Below are 23,363 nucleotides of genomic sequence, written 5' to 3' on the forward strand. Positions count from 1 at the left end.
GTATTATCATACTGCCAAATTCTATTCTCATTCGGGTTTCAGTTTAAAATATATATATATATATTCAGTAAGGTTTTCCTACCTGGAATAGCCTTTACGGGTGATCACAGAGGCTTTTCTAGCCGGAAAAATTTACAGTTGAGGTTTGGAGAGCAGGTTATGCCACCAAGGCGGGGGCATAAGGGCCTCTGGCCAGTGTCACCCTCAACACACCTTATCTAATGCGCCCTCTCTATCCTCCACGTGTCTGATGCAGGGAAATGAAATAACCTTGTACTTGTGTATGCCAGGTTCATGTACAGTAAGTAAGGAAAGTGTTTTCAAAATGTGAAGGCAATAGGTGGAGAATCCACATGAGACTAATGGGTAAAACATGGAAGGAAAAAAGATTTTAAACAGATTTAGGTTCCAGATATCCCAAGTTTAAAGAGCCTATTTCTTAAAAAGCAAGAAGGAAGAAGGGGAACAAACTAATGTACAAGGAGTTCTTATGTGCCAGGCACTTGGTGTTTGTGTCCTTTCGTTCACACACTAACCCTATTAACCCATTGCCACTGAGTCATGGCGACCCCAGGTGTTAGAGAGTAGAACGGTACTCCACAGGGTTTTCTTGGCTATAATCTTTACGGAAGCAGAACATCAAGTCTGTCTTCCATGGCGTTGCTGGGTGGGTTCAAACCACCAACCTTTAGGCTAGCAGCCTTTACATTAGCCAACTGCTATGGCCACATCAATTTCCCATTATAGGGATAAGAAAACTGAGGTTTGGGCAGATTAACCATCTGGTCCAGGACATCACAGTATAAAAATGTTAAATATGCTAACATATTTTTTTAAAAGAAGAAAGCTTGTTTTGGATTCATCGTGTTGAGGGTTTCTCTGGATACACGAGCCCAGATTGAGAACCATAATGACCAGATAACAGCATCGCTTGTATGTAATTCTCCAATGCAGCAGGCACTGCTCACAGCCTTTACATGTACAAACTCATGTAACCTTCACAACAACCCAGTGTTTGCTGATCCATGTTGAAAGTTGAGGAAACCAAGCCACAGAGAGGGTAAATTGCCCAAAGTCACACAGCTGTCTAGAAATGTAATCTAGACAGCCTGGATCCACGTGCTTTAATCTGGCTCGCAAGTGGAAACCTGGGCCATGCTGCGTAGACATGGGATTGGGCCTCACCCAGGGTCAGAGTTTGAGGGGTTCTCATCCTGCTGATTTTCAGTCTTAAATAGTAGAAGCAGGCTAGCTAGGCTGCAGGGTGAATAGTGTTGTTCTGCTTATGCCTTTGACTGTTTATTTCCACCTCGTAGGGGTGAATGTTGCTTTGTGTATGTATGTGTGTGTGCACTCTAGGTGAAACTTTACAGCACAAATCAGTTTCTTATTCAAAAATGTATACACAAATTGATTTGTGACATTGGTCACAATCCACGCAATGTGACAGCACTCTTCCCCTTTTCATTCACATCCCAGGGTTCTCGTGTCCATTTGTCCAGTTTTCCCATCCCTTCCTGCCTTCTCATCTTGCTTCTGGGCAGAAGTTGCCCATTTGGTCTCATATATTTGATTGAACTAAGGAGCGCATTCCTCACATGTGTTATTGTTTGTTTTTTAGGCCTGTCTAATCTTTGTCTGAAAAGTGGGCTTCAGGAGTGGCTTCAGTTCCCACTTAGCAGGGTGTCCAGGGGCCATAGTCTCAGGGGATCCTCCAGTCTTTGTCAGACCAGTAAGTCTGGTCTTTTTTGTGTGAATTTGAATTTTGTTCTACATTTTTCTCCTCCTCTGAGCAGAGCCCTCTATTGTGATCCCTGTCAGAGCTGTCAGCCATGGTAGCCCAGCACCATCTAGTTCTTCTGGGCTCGGACTGGTGGACCTGTGCTTCATACGGTCCATTGATCCTTGGGACTAATCTTTTCCTTGTGTTTTTGGTTTTCTTCATTCTCCTTTGTTCCTGATGGGATGGGACCAATAAATGTCTCTTAGGTAGCTGCTTGCAGGCTTTTAAGACTCCAGATGCTGCTTACCAAAGTAGAATGTAGAGCATTTTCTTTATGAACTGTGTTATGCCAGTTGACCTAGATGTCCCCTGAGACCATGGTCCCCCACCCTCAGCCCCAGCAACTCGGTCCCTCGAGGTGTTTGGATGTGTCGAGGAAGCATCTATGACTTTGCCATGGTCAAGCTGGTGAATGCTATTTTGAGTCCACTCCACCCTAGCAGAATTATAAGAGAAAGTAATCTTGCCTCATGCTGGATGGATGCTGACATTGGTTGCACCCTGGGGAGCTACAGCTGGTCAGGGCCTTTGAGCAGCTTCTGAAGACCCCCAGGCAAGAGCCCAGACCAGACCCAGGGCCTGGGCCGGCTGGAAGAAGTTGGTATGAGGAAGAGTGGTTCCCTGCCTTTCTTCCCTCCTTCCCTGTGTCTCCTCCCAGCTAGTATAGCACATGGTACAACAGTTCCCCTGTCATACTGGGAGGTTCGCAGTCTACACAGAGCTGGCAAGGAGAACTTAACTTGTTAAGCTAGAGCAAATAAATGAAGACGTGGCCTACTACCAGTTCAGAAAGGTTGCTGACTGCCAGCCAAAAGCGAGCCTCATAGTTCACAGTTGAGAAGCTTTTCTAAGCCCGATATCTTTAGTCCTGGTGGTTACCTCCACCCTCTGGCTATTTCTGCATTAAACTAGAAAGGATATTAAACAAACTAGCAAAAAAAAAAAGACCCAGATTAGAATTGCTTTCCTTTGGGTTTTCAGTGGCTGTGACCTTTCAGAAACAGATTGCCAGGACTTTTTTCTGAGGTAGCTCTGGGCGGACTTGAACCTCCAGCCTTTCAGTTAGTAGCAGAGTGCTTAACTGTTTTTCCCACCCAAGGACTCCATAAAAAGGGTCTAAAAAATAGCCATTAAAGAACCAGCCTCCCTGATTACAAGGCTTTGGTTTGGAAAACTCTCTTCAGTGCTAATAATGCAAACTTTAAAAACAAAGAATAGAATCATTTGCTGCGTTAAGATATCCCTGCCCACAGTTATTTCCGTGCTGCCCTGCAGATGTCGTCTTTGTGGCATTTTTACAGACTGTTCATTCAAGTTTACTAATTCTCAGTGTAATAGGTTTCCTCACTTTATTGAAAGATTTTTTTTTAATATAAAATATCTGCTCATTATCACAGGGATCCACCACCTGTCACTTTGTCATACTGTAGTGGCTTGTATGTTGCTATGATGCTGGAAGCCATGCTTCCGGTATTTCAAACACGGGTGGGGTCACCCGTGGTGGACAGGTTTTAGCGGAGCTTCCAGACTAAGACAGAACAGGAAGAAAGGCCTGGCGATCTGCTTCCAAAAATTCACTAGTGAAAACCCTGTGGGCCACAGCAGAGTAGTGTCTGATGCAGCGCTGGATAATGAGCTTCCTAGGCCGGAAGGCACTCAGAGTCCACAGCGCCTGCAGCACTGGACGCCCAGTGGTCGTAAGTGCTGTGCAGGACCAGGCAGCGTGACCTTACGTGGTGCACAGGGTTGCCGTGAATCAGAGTCAACTCAGCAGCAACTAACAACATTAGAGGAATATATTGAAATTAAAGTTAACCCATCAGGTTCTCTTCAGGGCGAGGTATTGTCAGTTGACTTAATCTTTGCCGCCTAGTTCTTAGCAGGAAAGAACAGTTAATGTAATCAAAGTTCTTTTGCTGTTGTTGTTTTCAAAGGAAACATGCAGTCTCTCAGCCTATGAAACTGGTTTTGACTCCATACAATAACTACAGTTTACTGAATGGCCACGACAGCGGCGATAATGATTCTCACTCATTGTTCTAAATGGTCGCACGTATTTTCTGTCGAAATCTCAGAAGCTCTACAATAGTAGTGATTAGGAGTCAGGCTGCCTGGGTTCACATCTCAGCTCCCCATTTACCAGGCTGTGAGGCCTTAATGAACCTGCATAATCTCACTAAACTCGGTGTTCCCTTTCTGTAAAATGATATGAGAATAGTAGGTAAGGCTGTTGGGAAGAGTAAAGGAGATGACGCAGGTAAGGGGTGTGGTACAGTGTGTAAAGCTTCTGCAGCTGTCTTCCCCATTCTGTGCGCAAGGAAACAGCCTGTAGAGACCCAGAAACTGGTTCTTGGTCCCTGGTGAGTAAGGGGTGGAACTAGGATCGGAACCTCAGAATTCATGACTCTAAAACCCTGATGCTCCCACGCACTCTGCGATGCAGCACATGCTTGAGAGGTGGGTATTTGTAGAGCAGTGTTGGGTTCCTCTCCAGCAGCTGCCATGCTAAAGATACGCCTTTGCCTCTTTATCCCTTCAATAAGCCCTTAAGTCTTTCAACCAATCTGGTTGCCCTTTTTTGAACTTGATCCAATCTAAATATGTCCCTAGTGCCTGTGAAATTCACAAGTAAGCTTAGTAATGTAGTACAGGGTGTCCAGAGTTTTATGAGGTAGGATTATACTTTCCCTGTCACATGAGGTAATTCTGCTAGGGTGAACCCAAAATGGCACCCGTCTTCACTAATGTGACTTGTGTTACAAATACGTATCTAATGTGTGATTTACTACCTTGTCTGTAGTCCCTCAGCCCTCTTTCAGGGTTATCTTACACAAAAACAAAAAAATCCCTCTCCCCGTCTTCTTTTACACATACAGAATGAGTTGTGGAGTTGAGACAGATATCTTAATCCTTAACACCTCCCCCTCATACACACACACACACACGCACACCCTCATCCTCAAAACATAGAAATGCCCAAGTTGTCTACTAGGAGAATCATGACCCTTCTCCGTCTTGTCTGGTTTTGTGCTAAAGACCTGGCTTCAACCCTTTTTTGTCAGTCGCTCTCCGATTTGTATTTTGGGCAGTGCTTATCTTTGTATTGTCCTCTGAAAGAGTTCTGTTAAACTTCACATTTTCTTCACTGTGAAACTCTCTTATGTTTGCAGTTTACTGGAATAAGAGTCTACTGTAATTGACTCAAGCATTTAATTCAAACACTGAACGTTAATATGTTATCTTCTATACTTTCAGGTTGGTTTTTTGTTTGTTTTTACATTTATCACATTATTTTTAAATAGTTAATGACAGATTTAGGGGGTGAATTTATCAGGCCCATCCTTAGTTTTGTGAAGAATGGTGTTGCATTTTTATTTTTGTAAGACTTGGTGTGAAAGTGGGTCATTGAGTCCCTCCTCCAGAATCTTATTTATCTATACTACTTATATTCTCTTTCTGTCATGTTTTCTACCTACTTTCATGTCTTCCTCCTATTCTAGACTTTAAATGCCTTTAGAATAGAGATTTGACCTATTCATTCAGTAACTGCTTATTGAATTGAATCTTTGGATTTCTGAGCTTTACTGTATCTACTTTGTAAGGATAATTATTTTGGTGGCAGTTTTATCAAACTCAAAATTTCAAAGCTGTTCAAATATTCCCTTCTCCAACAAAATTAGTAGTTAGAGCTACAATTTGGGATTGTAAAATAACTATGTATATATGTATGCGTATAGATAAATGTTAGTATGTTTACATACATGTGTATACTTTATAAAATTGGGGGACAGTGAGCAGCTTAGGCTTTAAAGAAAGAGTCAGTAGATAGATACACCCGGTAGGTTTTCTTTTATCACTCTGAAGAAGGGGTGGCAGTGTAGTGGCCAGGAAGGAGAATAGGTTCTTTCCTTGGATTATTCTTTTTCATTTGGTTCCACTTTATAGAGAAGAGAGCCATTCAGAGGTTCACTGATACACCAAGAAAGACAGTATATTATGTTGGATTCCTTTCAACTGGGAAAAATCAACGATGTTTAGCTAAAAGGAAGGGAAGGGTTTTGATTGATTTTGAACTCTCAGAATGCAAGTTGCACCAAGTTAAATAGAATAATCCACACTACTTTAAAATTATTTGCCTACATGCTATATGCCATAGTGCAACTTAGCTTTTTCTTCCATAACCCATACTTTGGCAGTTACCCATTACTTCGCATTGGTCAGCAGAAGTACAATTTACTTACTAGCTCAATCTCTTATTTATTTGTAAATTCTCATCTTACTGTGTTTTATGTTCAGTGATAACATTTTTCTTTGACATCGTCCAAAGGAGAGCAGACTTTCCTCTTGTGAACAAGAAGACTTGGCAGGGTAGATGGCTAACTCTGGCCGCGTGTTCTCCTTGAATCAGAAATTAGATGATTATGGATGGGGCTTTTTTAAGACAACATAATATGCTGTTTGTAACATGAACCCTGCAGCAACTACCCTTTAGAGTTGGACTGATACCAGGAAGAAAATTGAAGGTTCCTGACAAGGTATTCCAAGAATACAAATTCTATACTTAGAAGACTGCTTGTAAGAAAGCGAGTCCAAGAAAGCAGTCAGGTTCATCCCTATAAAAAAATAAGAAACCTTACAAAGCCTCATAATATTATGTCTGACCCTACATTCCTAGTGTTTATGCGTCCAGTGGTCATAGCTCACTGGTGCCCCCTTGCGGTAGTCAAACCACCTCACGTTCCATTGACTTGGGTACAGCCCCTGCAGTGAAGAGGACAAACTTACTTACTTACGAGGGTTGGAAGGCATAAGTGTTTTTTAGATTTTATTCAAACTTCATTCTTTTTCTTTTCCTCATTTGTTTTAGGCCAAAGAACTGCCAACTTTAAAGGATAATGATTTCATTAATGAGGGCCAAAAGATTTATATTGATGACAACAACAAAAAAGTGTTCCTGGAAAAACTGAAAAAGGATGTTGAGGTAAGAAAAATCAATGTAAAGGATACCTCAGTTGTATGCAAGTCAACATTGTTGGTTTTTAGGAGATTTTTAAAACTATGTATTTAAATCTGCAACTAGTACAAATATATGTTTTTTTAACCCAAACCAAACCAAACCTATTGCTGTCGAGTCGATTCCGACTCATAGCTACCCTACAGGACAGAGTAGAACTGCCCGATAGAGTTTCCAAGGAGTGCCTGGCGGATTCAAACTGCCAACCTCTCGGTTAGCAGCCGTAGCACTTAACTGCTACGCCACCAGGGTTTCCAATATATGTTCTACGTTATCAAAATCACATATAAATAGGTATGACTCATGTGATCAGACTCAAAAAAGAAATATACTGGCTCAGCAGCTCTCTCCTTTAGATAACAAACAAAAGAAAGCACCTTCCATCTTCTGATGGGCACCCCACCCTCAAGTTCCCAAATTCTTTGTCAGTAGGATGGTCTGTGAGTAGTTAAAGCCCACTGAGACTGGCCTGCCCAGAGAAACCAGACTGGGTGAAGGGAGAGGGGTAGGCAGAGTATTGAATTCTGTCAAACAGCAGAACATTTCAAAAACGCCTGTTTAGTAATGTTTGAGTTTTGGGTTTTTCCCCCTCTAAACTGTATCTCAAGGAACTCTGGTGGTACAGTGGTTTGGCTGTCAGCTGCTAACCGCAAGGTCAACAGTTCAAACCCACAAGCCGCTCTGCCAGAGAAAGACACAGCAGTCTGCTTCCATAAAGATTGCAGCCTTGGAAACCCTTTGGGGCAGTTCTACTTTGTCCTGTAGAGTCACTATGAGTCGGAATTGACTAGACAGCAACAGGTTTGGTTTTTGGAAACCACATCTCAGTGTTGGTAAACTCAACCTCAGTAGCTTAGTGCTTTGAATATTTTCACCAGCTGCTATGAACAGTATCATTAGGTCTAGCAAGCCAGCCTCGGCTCATCATGGGAAAACTGCACAAGGGCAGTTTTGAACACTTGTGGGTGGTGGATAAAATAATACAATAAAACAGGTTTTTAGTCTATAATGAAGGAGTTTTCTTTTTAAGCATTGTTTTGCTTAAGAATAGAAAACATGTCTTTCCTGTCATTTTCTCTATTGCAGCTTTCCCATTGGGCTTCCTTATTTCTTCTTTTAGAAATAGAGAAAAAAAATAAATAATTGAGAGATAAATTCAGGAAAAGTGGTTATCATCTTGGAAGTTGTTGAGTTACAAGACAGTGCAACGACAATTGTAATCATCTAGGCAATGACTAAACTGAGTTGTTCTTAGCTGTTACTCTTGTTCATATGTGTGTGTCCATTTTCTTTTTAAACTTCCAAATACTATTCGCCTCACACTAGCACAGATCTGCTACTTGGAAAGAGGCTTTGTAGAAAGATGTTTTCATGTCATTAAACAAAAACAGTTGAAACGACTTGAGTCAAAGACTGAATATCACACATTAGATGGTGCTTCCCGTGAAAGCAGAGCAACGTCGTAATCTCCTTTTTAGTCTTCTAATAGCGCTTTCATTGCAAGGCACTCAGACTCACCAAGTTAGTTCGTAATTATTTTTAGATCATAAGTATCTGAATAAAAAATGTTTACATTATTTTTTCATGATATACATGTTTGGATTAGAACCTTAATATTGGTTATTTGTGAGGGCTGCAACTGTCTACTTTAAAAAAAAAAAGGTAAATTCAAATGTCTGTTTTTATCATGTAACATTTTTTTCAGCCTTTCATTAATGAACATTTGTTTTTCCTCAGTTGTCAGGAGTTATTAAAATGCATATTGGTTAGGCATTTCTTCCTTGCTTTAGGGCTGATTTGATCTGATAACCAAGTACCATAGGTAAACATACTCTCTTTTGAATTTTTATTGATTAATCAGTAAATCTTTGATCTAAGAATGCTACTATTTTAGTAATTATGGTAAATACCCCTTAGGGTTATCAGTGACTTGCCAAAAAATCGTTTTCATCTTTTTTTTTCTCTTGCCATATATCACTATGATATTTAGACTCCCAGGAATAATGTAACTCAAGCAGTTCACATTTACAGTTGAATTACATAAGGATCCTCTTAGCTCTTTTGTTGTCTCTAATAATGTCGTTGATTAGAGGATTTGGATAGTTGAATCCCATACATGGCACTGGCACTTAGCTGTTTTGTTGAAATGGAGGCAGAGCAGAAAGCATTCTTTCATTAAGAAATATTCTCAATGGATGATAACAGTATCTTAGTTTGGAAATTCATGCAAAAGCATCATTAAATTTTTAAGCAGGTAATTATGGTGAAGTAGCTTGGCATCTGATCTTGATAATGAGGCTAGAATTTAATCTGGTTTTCTTTTTTCATCAATTCCATGGTTTCTAATTTAGCTGACTGGCTTAACTGTTGGAGTTGAGTACAGTTTTTCTTTTCTTTTAACCTAATGCTTAAAGCAGGCCTGAGTTTATTGTGGCACAATAAATGATCCATTTCTGTAGAGAAAAGAAAAGAATTTCATCCGAGAATCTAGCTTCTGTTTTCTACAATTGAAATCCCTTTCTACTGTCAGTATGCTGTGCAGAGAGCTTCGTACCCAACTAAACATAAACTTTCCTCCAAACAAGTGCTCTGTGGAGAGTGGGAATCGGTTTGCCTTCTGACTGGCCTGCTTTCAACCCTGATTATGACCCTGGAAAGTCAGCGCTGACCGCGCCTCTCATTGGCTCACAATGAGATGCAAATGTCACACAGCACAGAACTGTGCTCCTTGCGTGGTATCTGAGAGCGCCTCTCACAGGGCATCTGAACTCACTCACAATTATGGTCCCACAACCATAGAATGGGGTGGGGGGGGTGGGGCGGGGTGGCAGCCAGCATTTGTGGAGCTTATAGAGCCTGAGTCCTGCACATGCACGCCTTATCTCTTTTCATCCTTAAAGCAACTCCATTGAGGACAGGCACTGTTATTATCCCTGGTTGATTGATAAGAAAACTGAGTCCAGAGATGCTAAGTAATTTGCCCAGACACACACAGCTACTAACTTCAAACTGGGATTTGAGGTAGTCGGAGGCCACACTCCTAACTCTGATACAAAAGGAAAATTTTAAATATTTCTGAGAGCGCAGTTGAGACTTTGTTTTCTGATAAATACTCCAAAGGAGGATTATTGTGATTTTTGACAAGTGGCCAAATATAACTCTTATATAGGCTGATTGGAATTTTAATTCTACATCACAGATGTGTTCGAAGCAGTAATTCAGTGGAACAAATGTGTTAGCAAAACAAGTGAGGAAAAAGTTAATTTAAATCTGTTATGAAGGATAGTTTATTAACTGCTCCTTTGCCACATCGTTTTCTAGGAGAGTTTGTACCAGGGCTGGTAAAGATCTTGAGGAGGATACTAACACAAAGATTAGGCCTAATGAGGAATTAGTCAGTAAGGAATCAGATTAGGTGGGATATTCTGAAGGAAAAAGTGGCAGATTAAGGGTCTGTCGGGTAATTATTATGAAGTTGGAGGGGAAGAGAAGAAGGGAGAACAAAAGATTGCAAAGATTGTTAAATCTTCAAGCTTTGGGATCCATGTACTTAAAAAATCAATACGTTTGAGTTAGAAGTTTAAAGGGATGAACAGAGTAAAGAGGAAGTATGTGGTCATGCCCCGTATAACAGCCATTTGGCAGCATCTGACCGGATATACGTCCATGGTCCCATAAGGTTATAATAGAGTTCAGAAATCCCAGTCGGAAACCGGACATAGCTTTGCTAAGTACATAATATGGTGTTCTCATAATGTTCAAATCACATAATGTCCTATTTTGCAGAACATATTGTGGACGTTAAGTGAAGCATGACTATTAAGTCCCTAAAATCAGCTTGAGGCAAAACACCACAGTGGGCCCTGTTCCCTTTCTTTCATCTTCTCCCTCAACCCATAAGCTTCCAGTCCACAGTAGTTTCATGATACTGAACAAGAATTTACCTAACAAAAATCTCCGACTTACTGACACCTTTTATTTCACTCTGCTTCAGGAGAGATTTAAAACGACTTTCATAAGATAAGAGCAAATCATTCAGCAGGGTTTTCCACATGCTTCTCCTCTTACCCTACCTGACTTGAACCCATGTTTAAATCTGCATACTTGGTGAAGAAGGCCTTTGACCATAATAACAGCAGTACGGACAGTTACAATAGCAGCTTCCATTGTCACATTCGAGGTATTGTGTTCATTGTCTTAGCCATAGTATCCCTTTTAGTCCTTTCCACACCCCTTTAAGGTGAATGGTACTGTCCCGTTTTATAGTTAGAACAGCTAAAGCTCAGAGAAGTGAACTAATTGTCAAGTCACATAGCTGGTAGGTGACAGATACAAGATTTAATCTCCTATCTGACTCTAAAGTCTATACTCTTTTTTTCACCATACTTTAATACTTTAATGAAAAAATAATAAATGGACCACCCCATAAGCAAAGCCTGTACTCTTAACCACTGTACTGTACTTGGTCTTTTCAATTTCTGTACCGTAGTCTCATAGGTTTGAAAACATGTATAATGCCCAATTGGGATTGAAATCGGTTTCCTCGATTTTCTTGGGTAGTGTCAGAAGAGCTTCTCGCCTAGAGATGCATTTTTCATTTCATTATGGTTTAGTAAGTAGCGCTGGGAGCTGGCTGTACTTGTATTTATTAGGTACAAGCATTTCCTTCCTGGAAGAGGAGCCCCCGCAGTGGTCAGACCGCATGCTTAGAGGCCCAGGAAATGAGCTCCAGGCCTGCACCACCTTTGTGAGCAGCACAGACAGGCGGGGAAGGCTTGGGCCTGGGGACCCGCCATGGCGTGCAACTCATCCCCGAGGCCATCCTTCCCTGCCTGACCTTTGGCAAGTTAATTACAGGCAGCCCTTTACTCTTGTACACAAAGCGCACTTGAAAGTTTATTTGAAAGTCAAATGGCTGAAGGTCAAACAGTAGACCTCCATGTTAAAAGGGAGATCCTGTTCTGGAGAGCACAGATGCATTGTAAATGGCCTTATTATGCTTCCCATAGTTGCTGCTGCTTGCAATCTCAAACAAAGATTTTTGTTGTTGTTGCTTCGTTCTTTGTTTTTATTTGGTTTTGGTTGTTACTGATTGACGATGACGAGCTAGGGGGAAATGGGAAGAGTTAAGGATGAACTGGGGAAGAAGAAACAGGCATCCCATTCATTCCTTCAATAAATACAGAGTGTTTCCCATGAGCTCAGAGTCCCTGGGTTGTGCAAACAGTTACCGCACTCAGCTTCTAACCAAAAGGTTGGAAGTTTGAGACCACCCAGAGGCACCTCGGAAGAAAGGCTTGACAATCTACTTTGCAAATCAGCATTGAAAGCTCTGTGGAGCACAGTTCTACACACACATGGGGCTGTCCTGGCAGCTGGAACTGGTACCGGGAGCCCATCACGTGGGGCTGTCCTGGCAGTTGGAACTGGTACCAGGAGCCCATCACTTGCTGGGAGTTAGGAATGTGGGAGAGCAAAAGCATACAGGACCTGTGCCCTCACCTGCCGTCCCTACTGCCGTGTTTGGGGAAGACAGTGTGACTGAAATAATCTAACAAAGTGAATGTGCAGCTAACCCAAGGGCCATTAAGGAGAAATATGTGATGCTGTAAATGCCCACCACCTGGGGGTGTACCCTGGCCAGGGAGTCAGGAAAAGCTTCCCTGAGTGAGGGCCCCTGGAGCTGAGGTCTAATGGCCAAGGAGGAGGTAGTGTGGACCAGAGATGAGGGTAGGAGGTGGGGCTTAAGATGAGCCAGAGAAGCGATGGGCCAAACTCTTCAGGCCTCCTGGCCACGGTAGAGTTTTGTTTTTGCCCTGTGAATAATGGGGCACCATTGAAAGGTCTTAAGCAGGGGTATGACATCATGAAATTTGCATTTTGAAAACATCTTCCTTTTCCAAAGGACTGGAGGGGGAAGTTCAGGCAGCACACACTTTTAGCACTCCCCAGGAAGCTTCCAAGGACCCAGAGGGAGCAGAGGTCGGGGAGGAGGGCCTTTCCCAAGCAGGACCTGGCCCCACCCAATCTTCACCCACAGTGCACACAAGGACTCTGGGGGAGATGTTACTACCTGGCAGCCTCCTGCCTCCCAGCTCTGCCTCCTGCCTCTGCAGGGCTTCCAGGCTGGCAGCAGGGTGGGGGCAGACAGAGATACCCTAGGAAAGGGGTAGGGGCCAGGCACCATGCTCAGCATGGGGAGGCAATGGAGGAGACAGATAAGAAAGGCCCTTTTCTCCAGGAGCCCAGAGGTGAACTCAGCCCCTGGCACAGCTTCCTTGAAGCTTTGGGACAACAGATTGGGCAGAAGTGGGGTCACCAAGTGAGCACCTCGCCATCCCAGTCTCCTGATTGTTGAGATGTGATCCACTACCCTCTATTGCAATCGTTTTCCAAATATGTTTCTTAAACCTAAGGCCTACAAGGTACTCTAAGGGGGGTTCCACGATCAAGTCGGTATGAGGAGTGCTGCTGACTGGGTTTCTGCCCCCTTGGAATCTCAGCATGCTCCTGGGCAGTGAGAGACTCCCTCCTCAGTCAGACACCGTTTGTCTTTGTTTAACTCAGCATTTCTCTTAGGGGTATTGTAAAGAACAAGACTGGGGGAGATCTGCCTCGGTGTAGCCTCTGGAGGCAGCACACTACAGCAGAAAGGACGTGGGCTTTGAATTAGAATCTTGAATTTACTGCTTCTTAGCTCTAGATCCTTGGGCAGGTTATTCCTCATCTTTCCATGTCTGTGTGCTCTCTCACGTGGGGACCCCAGCGCCTGCGCTGTGTGAGGTCAGCCGTCTGTGCCCAGTAGTGGCTCCTTCTATGCCCAGTAGTGGCTCCTTCTCTCCCACACCCATGGGCCCCGTGTAAAGCAGACAGATAACTGAGAAGCTGGGTGGCAGGCACTGCGTTGGTAACAGAGTAAAGCTTTATTATTCTCTTAAACTTCTCTATAAAACTTTATTACTCTCTTGAGGCTGCTCGCCTGCACAGGCACGGCCATGGCCGCCTACACTCTGGAGCCCAGCTGCTGCCAGATTTGACGAGAGGATGAGTATTCTTTGACCACGAGAAAGAAACAGCCTGCTTGGAGGGTGGGGGTATAAATGGAAAAGTCAGCTCAGTGATTCCTGTAAGGAGAGAGTTTGGGGGAAAGCCATGGGCAGGAGAAGCGGCCTCCTTTCTGGGGCTCAAAAACCTGACTTGAGGCCCGGCCCTGAGCAGGAGCTCAGCTCCCTGGGATACAGGCCCTCTGTTTTAATAAAGGGCCTCCTTCTATCTATTTTTAAATAAACAGATTTCTTCTACCTTGCTTAAGTCTCTGAATGTAAGATTTGTGTCATTTGTTTTTTTCCAAGTTCGAAACAAACGGGGAGATTGAGCTGGCCCCCGGGGGCTCATGGTGGGAAAGAGGCAATGGGAGCCATGGAAGGGGGGATGAGCAGGCAGAGAGGCTGCCTGTGCTGACTGCCACAGACGCAGAATTGAAGGCTTAGGCAACAGCTGGGCTGTGCGTTTCTCCCCGAGGGAAGCTGAAGCAACCCTGTGCTCCTAGCACCTCTCCTCCTTGTCTTCAAGGGGACGCGGCTGTTCTTCCAGGTCTCAGCAGGGTGATTTTTTTCTGCCAGAACTTGAAGACCTGCACTTTTATAGGCTGACCCTTTGTATAAAGAAGTTTTCTAAACTCTACCAGGTGGGTCAGCTGCTCTGCATCAGCGGAGTGGGGCTGGCACCACGTTCTCCGAGAGTCAGGGCCACGCGCCTCCTAGCCCGCAAGGCCAGAGTCTGAGCTGAATTGTCCTGGACGGAGCCAGCCAGCTGGAGACAGGGCCTGTTAGTTCCAACCAGCAGATGGGCTGCCATACTTTGCCCTCAGTAATACTGTCCACATTTTAATTGATCAAGTAGAACGTTGCACTTAAGGTCACGTGTCTCAGTGTATCTACTTAAAAAGAAGGAAAAAGAAACATCATGGCATGAAAAGTCAAAAAAAGAACTTGGCAGACAAGAGTAGCCAAGCCTACAGAACTGTCTTGCTCCCATGTTATAGTATAGCCTTGTCTGGAACAGGACAGGGAGAGAGAACGGGAATCCTGGACCTGAGGTGCCTCGTGGAAAGCAAACCACCTTCTGTACCCATGAGAAGGACAGAACCAAAACCAAAAAAAAAGAAACCCCGTTGCTGTTGAGTCAATTCCAACTTATAGAGACCCTAGAAGACAGAGTAAAACTGCCCCACAGGGTTTCTAAGGAGCAGCTGGTGGATTCAAACTGCCGACCTTTTGGTTAGCAGCCAAACGCTTTACCACTGCGCCACCAGGGCTTCAGGAAAGACAGAAGGCCTGTGTAAGTCACCAGCGTAGCGACACAGTGCATTTGCTAGTTGATTGAGACATTTGGGCACTCACTTATTTGTGATCGGCAGCATTATAATCTTCTCAGTGGAGTGTGCTGAATTGCAAAGTGCTTTCACAAACCATTCTGAGAGATTGCTGGAAACTACTTGGGAGGTCCCTGTTTTTTGCCATTAGCTGATCTTAATTGTTGGGAGAAACTTTCTCTTGCCCTTCTCAGTGTGTCTTTCTTGCCAGTCTTACTCTCTGCTCTTTGGTATAATCCATCCTCAGTGCGATAAACGCATACCTCTCGGCATCCAGCATTGCATTTCAAGGAACTTAATACTTGCTTTGAGCCAGCCCAAACCGTGAGGCTGCGTGCATTTCTGGCCAGGGAAGCTGCCTGGGAGTCTGAGAGCACCAGAGCTCCCACCAAGCCCAGCTCCACGCCACCTTTTAAAGACGCTCTCTCTTCTCCTCACCGCTCTGCCCCTTAACGCACGGCCTTCCCCTTTTCGCGTTTTTCCTGACACTGTTGTCTTGTTTCTTTTTTTTTTTTTTTGAATCTTGGTTTTTGTTTTAAGTTTTATAACTGATGGTGTCATGCCCCACCTTCCAGTTTCTTGCCCAGTTAAAGCTCATGGACTACAGCCTCCTGGTGGGAATTCACGATGTTGAGAGAGCTGAACAAGAAGAGGTTGAGTGTGAAGAGAATGACGGGGAGGAGGAAGGGGAAAGCGATGGGACCCACCCCGTGGGAACCCCTCCAGACAGTCCAGGAAACACGCTGAACAGCTCACCGCCCTTGGCTCCGGGGGAATTTGATCCCAACATTGATGTTTATGGAATAAAATGCCATGAAAGTAAGCTTAATTAATTATGAACTCTCTTTATATATGGAGTGGTTTGATCTTTTGCATTGTTGTCTACCAGCAGTCATAACCCCAGTTAAAAGTATGCTGCAACACTCATTCTCAAGGGTCCAAATAAGTTGATTTTGGGAACTAGAGTATATTGAAGGTAACTGTAATTTCTGGTTTTAAAATGAAATGTGATGAGGTCTTTGAATTTTGTGATGTTGGTGTTATAGAGTAAAACCGCAAAATTTTATATATACAACATGTACATATGTATACACAAAAACACTGACGCTTATTTATATAAATGTAGGTAACATGTAAGACATATTTTTTAAATAATATAATCTGTGTGTATGCATATGTGTATATATGTATATATGAGGGGAGGGTATATATACAGAGAACACTGATGGCACAATGGTTAAGCACTTGGCTGCTAACCAAAAGGTTGGCAGCTCAAACCCACCAGCCACTCCACAGGAGAAAAGACCTGGCAATTTACTGTCATAAAGATTCAGCCTAGGAAACAATATGGGGCAGTTCTACTCAGGCACAAAGTCACTAAGAGTCAGAATCGACTAGACAGATCACAACAACTAATATGTAAGCTGTCCTCACTTTTATATGAGTCAAAAGCATCATGAATCTGTCCTGAGCTAGGTACATATATGTGGTCCAGTCAGAGTCCCACATGGAAACTTACCAGGCAGGCATGTCATCACCTGCAGCTCCTTCTTTCCTAGGAGCCCCGAAGCCAGGCCCTAGTGTATGGGGAAGGAACCCTTTGATTGGCGGCTAGGCCTGCCCTCTGCTATTCTGCACTAAGGGGTCTGGGGCCCTCTGCTGTAGAGTGGGGTCAGTGTTAATCAATACCTAGGTGACTGGATATTTGAAGGAATTTATTATGTTTGGTTCAAATCCACCAGGTGCTGCCTGGAAACTCTATGGGACAGTTCTTCTCTGTCCTATAGGGTAGCTATGAGTCAGAATCAACTCGAGAGCAGTGAGTTTTTTTGTTTGTTTTTTTATGTTAGGTACTTACACGTTAAAGAGCCAGAATATTTTAGAGACGATAAAAACAGACCTCTTATTTTTGAGTAATAAAAATTATGGTTCTTCATTGTTTAAAAAAAAAAATCTCAGTTGGCATATCAACCGAGTGGGTTTGAGTTATGTTTTATTTCATTTTTATTTTGCTCAACAAACTGTTTCTTCATAGTTAAATGTACTCTCCTTATTGCAAATTTGTGGAAATCTGTAGGGAATAGATGTTGGAGGTAATATGTGCATTTATCCCGTTCTGATACTGTATCCGGTGAGAAGTGATTGTGAGCGGTGGCATCTAAGGGTAGAAAAAGATCGATGAGCATAATTAGCTCTACTTGTTTTATAGAGTCTTTATTTTAAAAACAGGTTTTTTTTTTTTTTTTTACACTAAAGCAATAAAAAGTCATTCGAGAAAATACATATTAGCAAAAAAAAAAAAAGAAAGAATCCCAGTCTTGGACCTCTGCTGTTAATAACCAGAGGCATTGAATATGTTCCTTAATTTCGTTTCTACAGTGAAAAAGGACCAGGTACAGAGGGTTAAGCTGTCTTTTTAGTAGGACCATGGAGGAGTTACCTGAACTCGTAAAACAGCTGCAGTACCTTTCATTTCTAGACCCCTTCCTATTCCCACCCCACTGAATGCCTGAACCCTTCTGCTCCAGCCTGCACTTCCCCCCAATCACTGTTCTCATCCCTTTACAGACTCACCCAGGAAAGAGGTGTACTTTATGGCGATTATTGACATTCTTACTCATTATGATGCAAAAAAGAAAGCTGCCCACGCAGCAAAAACCGTTAAGCATGGCGTAAGTATCCCGCTCTGTTTCCTTCTACTCTCTGTGGGCGCTTGATGTTACCTGTGCTACAGGGACCAGCTCCAGGTCAGCTCCTTTCTAAGCGAGTTGTTCAAATTCCCATTACCTGCAGGGGGTCATGTTCTGAGTACAAGATTCAAGCCAGCAAATGCCGACTGACCACTAATCCCCGTCTTACCGGCAAGGCAGGGAAACTCAGCCTGAGCTGGTCTTTTTACACACCGGGGATATTAATAGACACGTACATCACTAGAATACTATGTACATTCTTTTTTGGTTTGAAAAAACACTTACAGATAAAAGTGGAAGATAAGTGTTTAAGTATCAAGTGTTCAAGACTAAAGCACTATTACCTGCTTAAGATACTTGCAGAATAATGAAGTGTAATTTTTCTTTCCTCACAGCAAATTGTATTTTTCTATTTACGAATTTTTCGAGTGTAACATCAAAGTTTAATAGTATTAATCCCCATCTTTATCATGTTTGCTCTGGGTTATCACTATTCTAGGAGCCCCTGCGTGTCACAAACAGTTAAATGCTGGACTACTAACCGAAAGGTTGGCAGTTTGAACCCACCCAGATGTGCCTTGGAAGACAGGCCTGATGAGATCTGCTTCCAAAAGGTCACAGCTTTGAAAACGCTACGGAATACGGTTCTGCTCCGCAATGCATGGGGCCATGAGTCAAATCAACTTGATGACAACTGTTGTTGTTGTTAGGTACCCATTAACTTGCTGAGTTCCCCCAATAAGACTGTAAGGGAGACCCTAGAGTCATCCCCGTTTGACATTTGAAGAAACTGAGGAAGACCACTTGAAAGGTTACTTGCCAGGGTCGCATAGCTGGTGAGTGGTGGATGTGTTTCCTGCCCAGGCCCTAGCCTGGCCACCTACTCCGTGTTACCTACCCCCGCTGTACTGCCAGCAACCCACATCTGCCTGGTTGAATGTCACAATTTGCTAAGTATCCAATGATGCCTGTGTCACAGGAGTCTGTTTGGCTTTCCACATGAGCTGAGGAAGTCTGAGAACCCATCCCACACAGATGAACTTGTGTCCTGGTTTGTTAGTGCTGGAGGAGAGGTGCTTCCCAGCAGATATAAACCAGAACAATCAAACCCTATTAAAGGCTCTTTTTCTTTATTTTAAAAGCAAACAGCTTGTCATCTCTGAAATGGAGCTAACCTGAGACCATATTCCATTTGCCAAAGAACATTTTCAGTCACACTGTCAACAACTACTTATGGTGCACCTGCCATGTGCAGAGCACGGAACCAGACCTCAACCAGCCCCCTGAACACGTTAGACATCCCACATCAGTAACAGTGGGTACGCAGTAGCTCTCAGCCAACGGTTGGCATCAGAATCTTCCGAGTACTGTTTGTGAAATACGGATTTCCCAGATGATCCACCCCCTTCCTGGATTCTGAATCCAGTTCAAGAGTTCAGAGGAGTCTTTAAAAGGCTCCATGATAATTCCTACATTCACTTCTAGGGAAGCCATGGTATGTGACAAAGACAGAGCTGGGTTGGAATCCCTGTTTCACCTTCCCAGCTGTATGACCTTAAGGAAATACTTTTGCGGCTTTGGTTTCCTCAGCAAATAAAGGGATGAGGCTTTATGAAAGAATACATGAGGTTTTATGAGGGAATACATAAGGTGAGTAGGCTGAACATGGTACAGATGGCTTGTAAAAGTTTGATCCCTTCCCATCCTCAAACATGTAATGTCATATGAAATGTGAAATGTACCATCGCAAATAACAAATATGGTTCCATTTTAGTCTCCCTGGTAAGTCACCAGTTCAGGTCCATAATATACCATGGGGCCTAAAATTGTGGGCAGTCTGCAAGAACAAGACATTATTCTTGGCAAAGGAATGTTGTGTTGAGCTGCTGTCTGGAACCATTCCCTGCCTTCAAGGCCTGGGCTCCTCTGTGGAGGTCCTGGCAGCCCAGGCCAGACATGGAAATGACATGTTCCCCAGTGAGCATATTGCTGTTGTTAGTTACCATCAAGTCAATTTGAAGAGTAGAACTCCATAGGATTCTCAAGGCTGTGACCTTTTGCTAGGCCTTACTTCCAAGGTGCTGCTGGGCGTGTTTTATTAGTAGTCCAACCCTTAACCATTTGCACCACCCAGGACCAGTGAGCATGAGTGTCTAAAAATAGCTCCTGGTGACTTAGTAAAACTCTGGTCTTGCCCTTTGCAGCTCAGGAAACTGGCCAGCCACCCCCTGTAGTCTGAGTGCCAGCATGTGCATATAGTAGTAAAAATCCCTGGCCGAACTTCTGCAGGGGCCACACCTCCTTGCTCGAGGGTGGTCTCCATGAAAGGAACAGTGGCACCCTGTGCCCTGCTGCTGAGGAAAGCCAGCCCCCTCCCATTATGGGGAGATGCAGTCTGCAGTGTTGTGTCTCACCTGGTTATAGTAGGAAAGAACACCTGGGGCAGCTCCATGCTGGCCGTGGGTCAACTGTCATTGGAACCCCTTGCTGCTGTTGTCACCCCTTGTTTTTGAGCACTCAGCCACTTACCTCTGTCTTAATCGAAAAGGGTCCTGAAAAATAAGCACAGTCCTTACATCATTGTCATCTGAATTTGCCTTAAGCCACATGTTTCTTTCATTCTCAAGGTGTCTCCAGTCTGCTCACTTGAAAAGCAGAAGTTTTATCTCCATGGCTTCTGAATGTAGTTCCACACAGATTTCACTGTTTGGTAGAAATATTCCAAATGTGATAAATTTAGTTTAAGTTGCAACAATCACAATAGATGTGATAATAGCGTCTATTGTTCCTGCCACTCTTTGCCACACTTCGGACACAGATTCGTTAGAACCTTGACTATCCAGCCTCAGTAGCTAGGTGCTAAGGGCGGAGGCTGCATAGATTTGAAAATTCTAGCTTTATATTTATCTGCAGTTGGAAATAGCGGTAGATATTGAGTAGTAATTTTTGGAAGCCGTAAGCGTTATATCAATATTCTTTTCCTTTACTGCCCAGGCTGGTGCAGAGATCTCGACGGTGAACCCAGAACAGTATTCAAAGCGCTTTTTGGACTTTATTGGCCACATCTTGACGTAACCTCCCAGGCTGCCTTGGACGGACGTGCACTGTGGGAAGAACAGAGGTGGCTTCAATGTAGGAAAAATGAAAACCAAACTCAGCGAAGCACTCATCTTACAGGAAGCAAACCTCCATGTTTACATCTTCAGGCCAAGATGACTGATTTGGGGGCTACTCGCTTTAACAGCTACCTGATATTTCCCAGCATAGTTCTAGCTATTTCTGACTTTTTTTTTAATGTGTGCATTTTAAAAAGAAAAATTAATTAACTAAAACAGACCAGCTTCCGTCAGAGTGTGCTGTGGCAGCAGCCCTCTGATCCCAGCTGTGGCAGAAGGAATGAATGAAGGAATGAATGTGTGAATGAGTACATGTGGGGAAGGAGGAAACGCATGTCAGACCAGCCGTGTTGGCATTCCGCGATAAACTGTGGATCTGTTTTTTTTTTTTTTTTATTGAAAGATGTGAGACAGTATTCATAATAATAATGAAGATAATAATGATGGTGATTAAAAAGGAAAAAAAAAAAACCTTACTGCAAATGTTACCCTTCTACCCCGCACGCTGACACTCCTTAATAGTTGTAACACAAGCCCCTGGGCACCAGCGGGAGGTGCTGGCCTCCCCTGGGTGCCCTGTGCCTCTGCACGGTGCATCGGGACCCCTGGCCCGGGTGTGGCCATCCTCTTCCGGCAAGAAGCGGGTGCCCTGCTGACTCTGTCCATTTCCACCTCGGTTACTTATGTCCAGAAAAACTGCATTCTTCTCGTTTCTTACCTGGAACTTCTTCATTGTTACCCTCTTATGTTGCAATATAGGAATTAATGCTATAAAATACAAATAAACTTACCTGGAAAGTGCATAGTTCGGGGCAATGGTATCTACATCTCCACCCAGGGGAAGGCAAGCCAAGCGTTAGGACCCTTGATTCTCCTGCTACCAAATGACGCAAATCTGAGTTCTAAGATGTTTATGTTGGACCATTTTTTCACCAGTGGTATTTTGTTATGAATTATCCCTTTAAACTGAAACCCTCGATTTTACTGTTTACATTATTAGGAAAACAGGGATATTTTTGAATCTAAAAATTTAATGTACAGCGTGTGATTTTTGAAGTTTACATGTAAAGTGATTTTACAGTGTAGGTGAAATAATGTTTGTCGTATTTTGAGCTGTCTCATGCAGTCATGTTTTTGAGTGAATGTCTTTATGCAAAGTCCATGGTAGAGCATATTTTACAACAAAGGGAAAAGAGTGGTTTTGTTTTCTCCAGGTAGACATTTATCAACCTAATGATTTTTTTTTAATATTTAACCCAAGTCTGGTCATGTAAATTCATTGCCCTAAACTGTGCTGATTTGTGTTTAATCAAGTTATAAATTTCCAGTATCAATCATGTATTTACCAACCTTTCCTGCATTTTCTGAAAGGCATCGAGCTAAAATATTAGACTTGCTTAGAATAGGTTATCAACTTATACACTGTGCTAAAGCTGTGCCTTTGAAATTCTTCGTTTAAAACAGATGATTTTTGTAGGCAGTTTCAGAAAGGAAAAAAAAAAACCTTCAATAATTACTTATAACTCAACAAACCCCACTTGCCATAATGCCTCTTCCAGTAACTTCAGTGCTGTTAAGACCGAGTTTATGCACCATGTATGTGGATTTTCTTCAGAAAGCACGAGTTGAGTAGCAAATCACAGGACCTTTGGAAGCCAGCAGCAATGCCATCTCTACTACTCTCTAATGAATTTACATAGAGCTGTTACCCTCAACAGATGATGTTAACGCCACTGTAATATAGCTGTACAAATCTGTATCTTATGTATTTAAATTAATCGATACTGTGATTTGATCCCCGCCCCCCCCCCCCCGCCCCATTAATTCGGGCATCAAACCAGTTTCAGTATTCTGAAGTTATACTGTGGTTTCTTTGGCCCAAGACTACAAAAGAGAGACCCTGAAGTGAAGATAAGGTACACATACATTATTTGAATAATTATTTCCTTTGTGGCCAATCTGTGTATGCTTTTAGAAGTTTACAAAATGCTTTATTTTTGTCTGTAACAGTCTCTGTCATTCATTCCTGTTGATAAACTGTTTATTTGGACAGAGTGAGGAAGTTTGCATTGTATCTCCTAGTGCTAAAAATACACTCCAGACAGGAGCAGGGCTTTATAAAATAAAGCACTTTGATGACTCACAAGGTGAATCCTTTGTTTCCTCTCTTTCGATTGTGTTTCTCTCTACTGCAGACGGATTTTAAGTACCCCGTACTGAGAGTGTCTGTAGCTAATCCTTGAAGAAGTAAACATGCAATTGAATCTTTTCACTTTTTGAGCTCCAGCCTGTGGTAATATGTAGTCTTTCTGTCTAGAAATATTTCATTAGTAAATAATAGAAACTTCCATGACGAAACTGACTTACTGAAAGATGAACAAGCAGA

At 43.0% G+C, this 23,363-nt stretch overlaps 1 protein-coding gene across 3 annotated transcripts in view; it reads left to right on the forward strand.

Annotated features, from left to right (window-relative positions):
- PIP4K2A (phosphatidylinositol-5-phosphate 4-kinase type 2 alpha) overlaps window positions 1-23,148 on the forward strand; it is a 194,742-nt gene extending 171,594 nt beyond the window's left edge. For 2 of the 3 annotated variants that reach the window (XM_049881848.1, XM_049881850.1), the window contains exons 7-10: window positions 6,651-6,764; window positions 15,747-15,990; window positions 17,740-17,843; window positions 20,856-23,147. In XM_049881848.1, the coding sequence (XP_049737805.1) occupies window positions 6,651-6,764; window positions 15,747-15,990; window positions 17,740-17,843; window positions 20,856-20,936 (543 nt within the window). In that variant the 3' untranslated portion in view covers window positions 20,937-23,147. Of the gene's footprint in view, window positions 1-6,650; window positions 6,765-15,746; window positions 15,991-17,739; window positions 17,844-20,855 lie in introns of all 3 variants that reach the window. The other variant, XM_049881849.1, reaches the window with a different exon arrangement.
- Window positions 23,149-23,363: the final 215 nt, after the last annotated feature.

Source organism: Elephas maximus, chromosome 4, assembly GCF_024166365.1.
Source record: "Elephas maximus indicus isolate mEleMax1 chromosome 4, mEleMax1 primary haplotype, whole genome shotgun sequence".
Lineage (NCBI taxonomy): Eukaryota > Metazoa > Chordata > Mammalia > Proboscidea > Elephantidae > Elephas > Elephas maximus.